Source organism: Petaurus breviceps, unplaced genomic scaffold (assembly GCF_028583685.1).
Source record: "Petaurus breviceps papuanus isolate PSGF00001 unplaced genomic scaffold, PetGlider_PUasm1.0 38, whole genome shotgun sequence".
Classification (NCBI taxonomy): Eukaryota; Metazoa; Chordata; class Mammalia; order Diprotodontia; family Petauridae; genus Petaurus; species Petaurus breviceps.
Genome location: NW_027186304.1, coordinates 85,182,999 through 85,194,924, shown reverse-complemented (window position 1 = coordinate 85,194,924; position 11,926 = coordinate 85,182,999). Strand labels below are relative to the sequence as shown.

The 11,926-nt window shown below is 38.5% G+C and overlaps 1 protein-coding gene across 6 annotated transcripts in view; it reads left to right on the top strand.

Annotated features, from left to right (window-relative positions):
- The window catches only part of STAU2 (staufen double-stranded RNA binding protein 2), a 434,298-nt gene extending 423,755 nt beyond the window's left edge, over nt 1-10,543 (top strand). For 5 of the 6 annotated variants that reach the window (XM_069100127.1, XM_069100123.1, XM_069100124.1 and 2 more), the window contains 2 exons: nt 7,714-7,802; nt 9,423-10,543. In XM_069100127.1, the coding sequence (XP_068956228.1) occupies nt 7,714-7,802; nt 9,423-9,516 (183 nt within the window). In that variant the 3' untranslated portion in view covers nt 9,517-10,543. Of the gene's footprint in view, nt 1-7,713; nt 7,807-9,422 lie in introns of all 6 variants that reach the window. The other variant, XM_069100126.1, reaches the window with a different exon arrangement.
- Nucleotides 10,544-11,926: the final 1,383 nt, after the last annotated feature.

The window sequence follows — 11,926 nt, the reverse complement described above, 5'->3', positions numbered from 1 at the left end:
TGTGTGTGTGTGTGTGTGTGTGTGTGTGTGTGTGTGTGTGTGTGTGTAAGAAGAAGCCCCTGCTGGGTTAGACAGATCTTCTTGGAGCAAGCTTGTGGAGACAGAAACTGCTGCCACTGGGGAGGCTGAAGAGTAAAGGCCCCCCAGGCTGGAGAGAATAATTTTGACTTTGGGAACCTGGGTAAAGTGATTTTAATCCTGGGAACCAGCTGGAGCTTCTGCTGAGGAGTTGCTGAGTCTGAGGGCCAGCCAGAGCTTCTGGGAGCTGCTGAAGACATCCAAGGGCCAGCTGAAGCTTCCACAGACTGAGGAAGCATGACTGTGATACTAGTACTTTGCATGAGTCTGTTTGTGGCTTTGTTAAGCTTTGACTTCTGGGGAACAGAGACTGTGAAGGATTTAAGGTGGACTGGACCCTGTAAGCTTCAGTGTGGAACAGGAAGTGCTCTGAGAGCTGGACAAGGACCTAGGAGCCATCTACCTTTGAACCCAGGTGACAGTTTGGTGAATCCAGGTAGGATCTGGGACCATGGAAGGGGATCCAGGGAATCAAAGAGACCACCCCTAGTCAAGCTGAAAGAAGACTTTACTTGGATATTGTATACTGACTGAGAAATTATAATTTACTATTGACCTAGGGATGGAGGGCTTGTTTATTTTCTGATGATTGAATAGTGATTGATGACTGAATAAGTGACTGATTTGTAACTTAGTGTGTCCCATGAGTGGAGAACTTTGTTGTATTTTGTGACCCTTAAGGAACCTCCTTAAGGATGATTGAATGATTGAGTTACTAAATGATTGCTCTTGTTCAAAACTTTGTGACCACTGTGGTGAAAACTATGTGGCCATTTTCTGTGATAAGTTGTTGTGAATGCTGTATTTTGATTATCTGTGATAAGTTATAACATTGTGAATGCTGTACCTTGATTTACTGTGAATGTTTTGCTCTGATTTGTTGTTGAATAAATAGAGTGTTTGCTATACTATGTAATCAGAACCTTAACAGCTGTTCACAGTAGCATTCTTCTGGAAAACTGCTCATGCTTGGCTTTACAGTATAGTTTATTCTTATATAGATGCATATGAATATATATATGTCTATATATGACTATGATTATCGACATCTAAGTATATGTATATATGTATATTTGTGTGTATATATCTATATGTGTATGTATGCATATATGCTTATATGTGTGTATATATGTGTGTGTGTGTGTGTATAAAATCCACACTTACTTGTAGCCTTATGGGGGAAAGGGAGGAACAGTAAAAAAAAAAAAAGAACAAAGCAAAAAGTATACAGCAGAGAACAAAAGAAGACTTACAAGGAAGCAAAGATGGATAGCTCTTAATACAATGTGTAGTATTTATTATACTTTCTTGAAATGGAAATTTAAAATGTATTTCAAGTCCTCTCCCACATTCTGCTGTGCACGTGGCAATGCTTTTTCTTTTCTTCTTTTCTATTATTTTAGTTTTAGTATTTGTTTGTTTCTTTTTTCTTTTCTTATTTTGTGTTTGTTTAAAATTTTTTAAATTACAAATAACCAAAAAAGAAAGAAAGAAAACAAGGAAGGGTTGTTTTCAGGTGACTATTCGACATCCCAGTTTTTTGATAAGGAAGAGAGAGGAGTTTGTTAGCCATAGAATGGGGAGGCAGTAACATTTGACTTCAGGCACAACAATCCACTCTTTAGGATCATGGGATAGTAAAATGTAGCATCAGTTATCTCTTAAGCACCAGGGAAAATGAGATACTGGGTCAAGTATGGGAATCTAAATACCTTGTGATCAGGCACCCCGGTGGTCTGACTGAAAACTACTTTGCCTCAGCCCTAGAGAGTAGAAATGATATACCATCAAAGATTCCCTGATCATATTGTGGAGTCAAGTTTTACGCCTGATGTCAGAGGCATTGCTCTGGTTCTTGGGCTATGGTCCTAGAGGTGAGAGAACTGGAATCGGAGGCTTTGGTCCTAGACTAACAAATCCAACAAGAGCGATGTCCTTACAAGGTGATAATAAATGCTATATTATTGCAATAAGTAAGGCGGCGGTAGGGCAGTCTACTCCAGAGCAGTAGATTGGTTGAGGGAGGCAGAAAAGAGACTTCCAAACCCAGTTTGTGAGCAGGCCTGGGTCTAGGACACCCACCCACATTGGTCAGTTGATGAAGACACAACTCTGCTTTCCTGTGCTTCGAGATCTGTGCTTTGGTGGATCTGTGATGTCATCATGTGTACATTCCCATCAACAGCTTTTGTCATGTCCTGATAATCCTCCACATATACTGGTCTTCCCCAACATGGTAATATCCTTCCTCTACATTTCTTAATATTGCATTAATATCAGTAGAGGATTCAGAGCTGGTCATGACAGTTAGTGAAGACTGTCCCAAGGTTAAATGTGTCCAATGGCAGTGACCTAGTGAGCCCTCTTAAGGAATAGGAAAATGTCCTTGATGAGTTGATTTACTCTTTTATTTTCTACGTGTTTGTATATGTGAAATGTGGCGATAAATTAATATAACTATTTTTAGAAAATATAGTAAAACAAATATCCACTCCAAAGTAATTACCACACACATCTTTGTACAGTGCTGCGGTGGCTCAAAAATTTTTTTGGATTAAATCTTTACTTCTTTGTCCTTTTGGGGCAGACTTGACTTACAGAATCAGACAAGTCATTTGGAGTCATCTAGCAAAATGAATGATCAGTCTTTGAACCCTTTTGGGTTAAAAATGAGGTGTGATTACTGAGTAATGATACTATGGCAAGGCAATCCTTACTGCATACTGCAAGTATGTCAGTTTGGCTAGAATGTGGGGTACATGTAGAAGAGTAAAATGCAGTAAGCCCTAAAAGTAAGCTAGAACCTGATGGTAAAGGGCTTTAATGGCTGAACTGAGAAGTTTGTGTCTTATCCTAGATACAAAAGGGAGCCATGAACTCACCCCTGTGCTTTAGAGACATCAATCTGGCAACTATGTCAAAGACATCATAGAGAAGAAAAAAAGACTAGAGGCATGACCAACTAAGAGGCTATTGCTGTAGTCCAGATGAAAAGTAATGAGGGCCTGAGCCAGGACAGTATCAGTGTGGAAATAAGGGGACCAATGTGAGACACCATCAAGATAGAGCCTACAAGACTTGGCAGTTGATTGGGTGTAAGGGTGAAGAGAGAAGCAGGAGTCAAAGATGATGCTAAAATTATGGCCCTAGATAACTAGAAGGATGGTTGCTGTCGTTATGATTTTTGAAATCTGTTGCTTCTCCTGCAGTTACAAATGATAGGACTCGATTATGGAGTCACTTAGGCTGCTAAGTGTCCTAATGACTGTAAATGTAAAAGCTACCTGTACTTTTCAACTATCCTGACTCATTCTGACCCTGTGTTAAAGATGTAAATTATCATGGCTCCTGATTGGACCAGGCTCCAGCAGTTCTTCACCAGCACCCATTTCTGGGATCCCCAATTTCAGATTCAAACCCTCAACCAATTTCTGGTCCTGGGCAGGAAACTTCCCCCACCCAACTTTGGTATTGATAAACACCCTGGGGCATCTCCCTACCCCATGCATATCTGATTAGAAATGCCCCCTTCCCATATCTGGCATTGATTATATGTTCTCAGCCAAGCTCATCTTTAAGGTATAAAACTTCCCCACTCTGAGCATGTGCTTCCACTGAGATTTTGCCACTATGCACATCTCTCACAGGAGTGACTCTGGCCCTATGCATGGCTGAATGTCTTGTCTGTGTTGCCATATAGCATATGTGCTTTCATTTTTGCCTGCTTGCTTTCCTGCACAGCAATAAAGCTTATGCTTATACTAGCTTTCCAAGTACCTGATGGGCAATTAGAGTAATGGGGGTACCCTTGGCAGAAAGAAGGAAGTTAAGAAAAAGAAAAAAAAATTGGACAATGGATGGGGGTAGGGGAAGGTAGGAAGAAAATGTACTTCATTTTGGACATGTTGAATTTGAGATGCCTGTCATGTATTTTGCTGGACATGTCTAATATGACATTGGTGATGTGGGACTAAAATTAAGGAGAGATGTAGATATGGATCTGAGAGTCTACAAAGAGGGAAGGAGATGGCAACCATCCTTCTAGTTATCTAGGGCCACAATTTTAGCATCATCTTTGACTCCTCCTTCTCTCTTCACCCTTATACCCAATCATTTGCCAAGTCTTGTAGGTTTTATCTTTGACAACATCTCACATTGGTCCTCTTATTTCCACATAGACACTGTTCTGGCTCAGGCCCTCATTACTTTTCATCTGGACTATGGAAACGGCCTCTTAATTGGTCATGCCTCTAGTCTTTTTTTTTCTTCCTTTGATGTCTTTGACATAGTCGCCAGATTGATGTCTCTAAAGCACAGGTGTAAGTACATCACTCCCTTCTTCAAGAAGCTCCAGTGGCTCCCTTTTGTATCTAGGATAAGACACAAACTTCTCAGTTCAGCCATTAAAGCCCTTTACCATGGAGTGGGGGATGAGATCACCAAAAAGGAGGACATAGATAGAGAAGAAGACCCATGATAGAGCTCTGGTATATATATCCCTGAATAGGAAGCAAGACAAGAATGATGATCCAGCAGAAGAAACTAGGAAGGAATCAGATGGACAGATGGGAGGAGAACCAGGAAAAGCAATTCACTAAAATTCAGAGAAGAGGCAGTCAACAAATCCAAATGCTGCAGAGAGATCAAGACATAGAAGGACTGAGAAAAGGCCATTAACACTAATGCATTGTTGATGGAGCTGTGAACTGATTCAACCATTCTGGAACTATGCCCAAAGGACTATAAATAATTGCATACCCTTTGACCAAGTAATACCACTTCTAGGGTTGTATCCCAAAGAGATCATAGAAGTGGGAGCAAGACCCATATGTACAAAAATATTTACTGCAGCTCTTTTTGTGGTGGCAAAGAATTGGAAATTAAAGGGGTGCCCATCAATTGGGGAATGGCTAAACAAGTTGTGGTATATGAATGTAATGGAATACTATTGTGCTATAAGAAAGGAGGAGCAGACAGATTTCATATTTACCTAGAGAGACTTATACAAACTGATGCTGAGTGAGAAGAGCAGAACCAGGAGAAATTTGTACACAATTACAGACACAATGTACGTGTGATGACCAACTTTCATAGACTGGGCCCTTCTCAGCAATGCAAGGTTATAAGACAACTCCAAAAGACTAATGATGGAAGGAGATGTCGACATTCAGAGAAAGAACAGAGTTTGAATGCAGACTGAAGCAAACTACCTGCTCTCTTTCTTTTTCTTGTTTGGTTTTGTTTCCTCTTCCCTATTGTTCATTTCATCGGTTACAATCCTTCTTTACAACCTGACTAATGTCTAATGTGAAAGTATTTGCAGATCCTATATTTGATTGCATGCTGCCATGGAGGTGGGCGGGGGGGGGGGGGGGGCGAAGGAGAGGGAGGGGAAGAAAATTTGAAACTCAAGGGATTGTGGAACTGAATATATATATTTTTTGGAACTGAATCATGCAAACTAAAAGTAAACAAACAAATTAATAAAGACAAAAAGCTTCTGAAAAAACTGATCCTAAGAAAAATAAATAGGGGCAACTAGGTGGCACAGTAAATAGAGCACTGGCCCTGGAGTCAGGAGGACCTGAGTTCAAATCTGAGCCTCAGACACTTAACACAAAACTAGCCATGTGACCTTGGGCAAGTCATTTAACCCCAAATTTCCCCCTCCAAAAAGCAAAAAAAAAAAAAAAAAGCAAAATAAATATCTAGATTATTGACCTGTAGAAAAAAGAAAGAAAGAAAAGACCATTACATTGATCTACTAATGGGTCATTGATTATCCTAAAGAGATCAATTTCAGTTGAGTCAACTGCCAAAGGGTTTAGAAATGAGTATAAAGTGGAAGTAGCTGTCAAGTACAATTGTTTTAGGAGTTTTTAAAAGTGAAGAGAGATGTAAGACAAGAGCTTGAGGGGATAGTAGGAACAGGTAAAAATTTTTAAGAATGGGGGGATCTGAGCATGTTTGTAGGCAGAAGAGAAAGAACCAGTAGATAAGGAAAGTTTGAAAATTAAGGCCATCTAATAGGCAACTTCTGGAGGAAATCGGAAGGGATGGGATCAAGGGCACAAGCAGAGGCTTCACACCAACAAAGGAGAAAGGTGTTGTTGCTCAGTCGTGACTAAGTCATTCGGGGTTTTCTTGACAAAGACACGGAAGTGGTTTGCCATTTCCTTCTCCTCATTTTACCAATGAAGAGCCTGAGGCAAACAGGGTTAAGTGACTTGCCCAGGGTCACACAGCTAGTAAATATCTGAGGCCAAATTTGTACTCAATCCTCCTGACTCCAGGCCCTGGCATTCTATCCGTTGTGCCACCTAGCTACCCCTGAAAAAAAGTTAGGGAATGCTGCTAAAGACTGTTGGTATCAGCTATTGTTCAAAGTCACCTGGGGACTTACAGCTGGCCAGAGTGTGGAGCAGTGGATTTCTAACTGAGAAAAGCAAGCCTGACTGCTCACATTTATTCTGTTCTCAACAGAAAGTTTCTAATCAAGCTTAAAAAAAAAAAGTTGGGGGTGGGGGGAAGACTTGAATTCTTACTCAGAGAAATAACAGTTTGGAAAGTGCACAAGAGTGTCAACAAGTTATGTAGATCTTATCATTATTGCATTTTTGGTGCCTCCCAGATATCCAACCTAGACTCCACCATCCTGTCAACACCCTTCACCAACCCACGCATCATAAAGTATATCAACACCTAAGAAATATCTAGCCCTTGTGGAAAGTTGTGCCTCCCAAGAACCCTTGGATAAGCTCACTGATTTCTTCTTTCTTCTACAACACTCTGCACTCCATATAGCCATTATCTGGTTTGTGGTTCCCTTGCTAATAATAACAGTGAGCTGACTGCTGCTAGAACTAGGTAAAGGGTTTGCTGCTGCTGTGAAGGCTGTCCAAAAGAAAGGCTAACTCTTTCCGGCTAAAAGAAAAAGAATGTTACTATGCAGCCTTCACAAATGATCTTTATCCTAGCTAGGAAAGATGTCTGAGAAGAATTCATCTTCAAGTTAATTGTCTCTACATTTACCGATAAAAGCTCTAATGGTGCTTGCAGAAAGCTAGAGAATAATCTTTGTTCTAGGTAAATCTTCTGCGTCTTGGACTCTTTGCCCCAAAGAAAATCCTCACAGCTCTAATGCAGTGTCTATTGGGTCTCACCAATTAATATATTCTACTGTAAAGAACAAATAAAGAACACTTTCTTTGTAGCCTTCCAAAATACAGGGTGTCCCAAAAGTATTAGTGCAGCTGTAAGCTATTAGAGCTTGAAGATTTGGGGGATACCCAAAGTGTCTTTGCTCCCTGGAATATCACATGTATTATCATATATTGTAGAAGTGTTGACTAATTTCTTTCCTTTTTTCCCCTTTTCTTTTTAAACCTTTATTACCAGGGAATTATAGTGGCAGGAGGAAGCAAAGATTCAGAATGTGATATAAAAACAAAAGGCTTCCATTATATCACATATACATTTCCAGATATTATTTGGGCATATAGTCATACATGTATTTAAGTTGCAAAGGTATTCATAATGACAAAATGCTGCTGCTGCTTTTATTTAGTTACATGTACAATATTATTCCTGCTGTATTAAAATTAATTAATTTTTTACAACATTCTTCTTTTCTAGGCTGCTTTAAATGCCTTGAAACAGTTTTCAGAGCAAGGTCTTGATCCACTAGAAGGGGCAATGAAGATTGAAAATGGATCATTTGAACAGTAGGTACAATCTGTCATTTCTCTGTTTGCTGATATTCTCTTTTCAGTGATGAGTGTACAAGGTATTCCATACAAGTGTGATCCACTAAATATATATGAACTAGAAAGTTTGTTTTTTGGCTTGTTATTGTATCTCAAGCTCCTAGCACAATGCTGGGCACATAGTTGCATAGTAAATGCATACTGAATCAAAATGAATCCAGGATTCAGAATATGTTAATAGCTTTTAAAATTACTTAGTTTATCTAAGGTAATGGAAATAACCAAAAGAGCTTACAAATTCCTATTAACAACTTGTAAAAGATTTGAGTAGCTGTATTGATGTTTATCTCTGGATTTTTATATGTGTGTTCAATAATTTAATGTAAACTTTGTTAACTCTTGAAAAACATATAAAGGGTTAGGAGGCAGGGGGTGGGGAAAGGAAAGTGGTAGAGGGGAAAGACTGCAGGATTTGGAGTCAGGGATGGGTTTGAATCCCAGTTGTTATTTGCTACCCATGTAACCTTGGGCAAGTTATCTAACCTCTCAGATCTCACCTTTTAAATGAGGTGGTAGATTAAATAGTCTCTAACCTCTCAGTCATAGCTGAATCTGTGACTCTGTCATAATCCTCTTGGTCTTCTAAAAGAAACACATAATCATCTTGGTTTTTTTTTTTTCATAAATATTTTGTCTTTATCAATCTTTATTTTTGTGGGCCAGGGTTTGCTTTTTAATGTACAAATTTTGATGAATTAACACAAAACATACCAAAAGTTAATAACAATGATTAGAAGTAAGGACAAAATGAGAAATTGATCACCTCAAATATTTTGAAGGCGATCTCTTCAGATCGCCCCTTCAGCAAACTAAGAGTGGGGTGGATAATAGAGGAATGAGGCAAAGAAGTCAGGAAGAGATAATTCCCAAATTTGCTAATGTCTGCTGTCCAAATTTGTCACCTCCCTTCCCCTCCCCTCCCACACCCAAAGTATTGCCAAAATGGCACCATTTGTTTTCCTGGTGCTGATTGAAACAGAAAGCAACTAAATAAATTATCAGTTCACTTCATCTTTTTTAATTAGTTTTTTTTGGTTAGGTTGTGCTACATAAGAAATTTAACTTGTAGTTTAATAGTTGATATTACCTGAAAATTTTGAAAGCAATTCTGCTTACATAATAGTAGTCTAGGTTTTAAGCAAAATTAACTCGGTTTTTGCTATGAAATATGTTGTAAGAGAGAACAATTGTAAAATATTTAAAATGCTTTAGAAAATTATACTTAAAGGGTTCTATATTATCCTAGTAAATTTATTCTATGGTTAATGTAGAATTGTAAAAACCAAATAGTATTTAGTAAAATGTGCAGCATTGATAACAATAAGATAAGAAAACCTTTGGAGGACAGAAATGACATTTTAAGTTTTCTATAGATTGGCAACTATTTATAAGTTAATTTAATCAAAAACATTTCCACATGATCTCATCAGCAGACTATCTGGGCATAAATATTGTTGTTTCACTTTAAAATGTCACTTTTGTGGTGACCTTTGAATCTTATGTGCCATCTGCTAATAAACATGTCTTAAGATGTGCAACCCTGGACCTTAAGCTCTTGTTAATGTATTAATCTTTCAGACAAGCCAAGCATCTGGGAGAGAAAGCGGACAATAACCAGACTAACTCAGGCACCACGGCTCACGACTGCAAGGATTCCAAGGCTGTCGTCTAGAGCTCGCCAGCACCCACGGCTGCCACTGCATCCTTATAAACCTGTCAACACGCAATAGGGTGTATGTGTTCAAGGAAATGAATGACTAATACCATTATTTGAGTCCTATGTGAAGACAACACTATTCTAACACAAGAGATAATATACATGGTACTGTTTATTCAACTGGGGAAAAATAAAACTTTGAGCATTTTCCTTGGAACTTGATATCAAATCATAACTCATTTGCCCAGAGGCGGCTGAAATCGGATCGCGCTACTGGAGCTTAAAATAACAATTAGTGAAAAAGTGTTAGAAAAAAAGAGATCAAGTTTAAAAATCTATGAATAGTGAAGAAAAGGATGGATTTGGTTCACTTAGGATGATTTTTTTCATAGTATAGTTTTAAGTTCAACTCTATTCTTTTTTTAAAAAAACAATGTTTGAATATTTTAAAATTAACCAATGGCAGTGCTGTGAAAACTGTAGTTGTTGTCTTCATATATAATCATACAACTCATCTCTTTATGCAATCACATGCATTCTTCATGAGATATGAATATGTCTGACATCAAGATGCACTACTCAGAGTTGTATGCAAAAAAGTCTTAAATCATGACAAGTATTTGCTTCAAACATGAACTGAGGTTAGTAAGAATCAGTTATAATATACTCCAGGTAAAAGCTGTCATGATATTTGAGTTCCATGATTCCATTAGCAATTAATGAGGCGTCTTGCCTCTGAGGGAATGTTTTCCCATTGAGTCTACTCTTTGTTGCGTGAAACACATCTTACACCCATTTTGTGTGTTGTATCAAACCACTGTTTGCATCAACTGAGTGTTTTTAATAACTGAATTCTGACCCAGGACCGTAGACAGAATTGAAATAAAACAATTAATGTTGTAGGAAAGACAAAAAAAATGTTGAAAGAAATGTAAAGATGATTTTGGCCCTGTGAGAACCTGGAGCTGCACCCTGATTCTGTACCCGCATGTTGGGATTCCACGTGTGGCCAAACAGTAAAACCCTGTCAGTCCATATGAAAGTTGTTCTCGTTTTTCTTTCCCTGTCATTTAAAATATTAACCCAATGAAGTGATGAAAAAAATCACCCCCCTGACTAGTCATGATGCAAAGTAACATAATGACCAATGTCCCTGGTGCTTGTGCCGAACACATGCTGCCTTATCTGTGAAACTTCTTGGCTGACCTGAGTGCCTGCCTGCCTCCCTGACGGCTCAAGGGGCCAGTGTTCCTAACCAAGCCATGGAACCTTATTGTGTATGCTTTCTCTTTATTGATTTCCAAATCTTATGCAATAAAAAAGCAGTATACAATTTAACTGCTCAACCCAGCATTACAATAGGAATACAATTATGTAATATTTCACAAGCAAAACCACCACAAATCATGATCAGGCTGACTCACACGCGACCAGAGAATAAACAAACAGCAACATAAGGAAATAACTCCAGGGTTATTTTTAATTAGTCCCATGTGGGGAAGTCCAACAGTATTTGGAGGATTAGGTACCCTTACATGAAATAGGTCTAGTTACGAAAAGGTATGTGCTCATGGAAATAACAAGACATCTGCTAAATTGTGGCTTCCAAAAAGAGTTTTAAGACCATGCGTTCACCATCGTATTGATTCAGTGGTCCCACCTGCGTTATTCGGCCATCAACCATCCTTCCAGAAGCAGCACTTTTCCCATCAGACGTTCACCACCTGAGGCTCAGATTAAGGACTGACAGAGATTTGACTTAAGTAAAAAAAATAGATACTTTAGGCATAGATTATTAACAGTAGGGTTAAAGAGTAGAGTTAATCTTTAGTTTCCTAAACGCAGTAAACATAGACCCAACTTCTGCCGCAGACAACCTGGAACAGCACAAACACAATCATTTCTGTGGGAGGGTGATGAGCTCAGAAACAAACAAGACTAATCATTTCTCAGGACTGAAATATTTGAAGTATTTAGCTCTTTGATTGTCCTGTAGACTTATCCTCAAGGTGCTGACTCACCTCTAGTACATAGCAGAGTAAAGAAAATATCAGTCTTACTGCAATAGAAAAGGTAAAGATATGTCAGACATCCAAAATCCAATTTCCTCTAGATACTTTAAAAGCCCCAAAAGATCTGATTTTTTCCCATCATCTTTTCCAGTGAAATGTTGGGGTTTTCTTTTATTAAATTAGCAATGCATAGGAATGGATCTGCCAAGAGTCAGTCAGTGCATGGAAGTGTGTGATACTATATATCATTAGTGGGGAAACCATTAACAAGATTTATTGAGAGAATGTTTCTTCAGCACAAAGAGATCTTTTGATGAAAAATGGAACTCATTATTCTTTAAAGGAATACAGATTGACTTCTCTCCTTTATCAATTACAGTCTCTGCTTTCAGCTTTTCTCAATCAGTATTAGA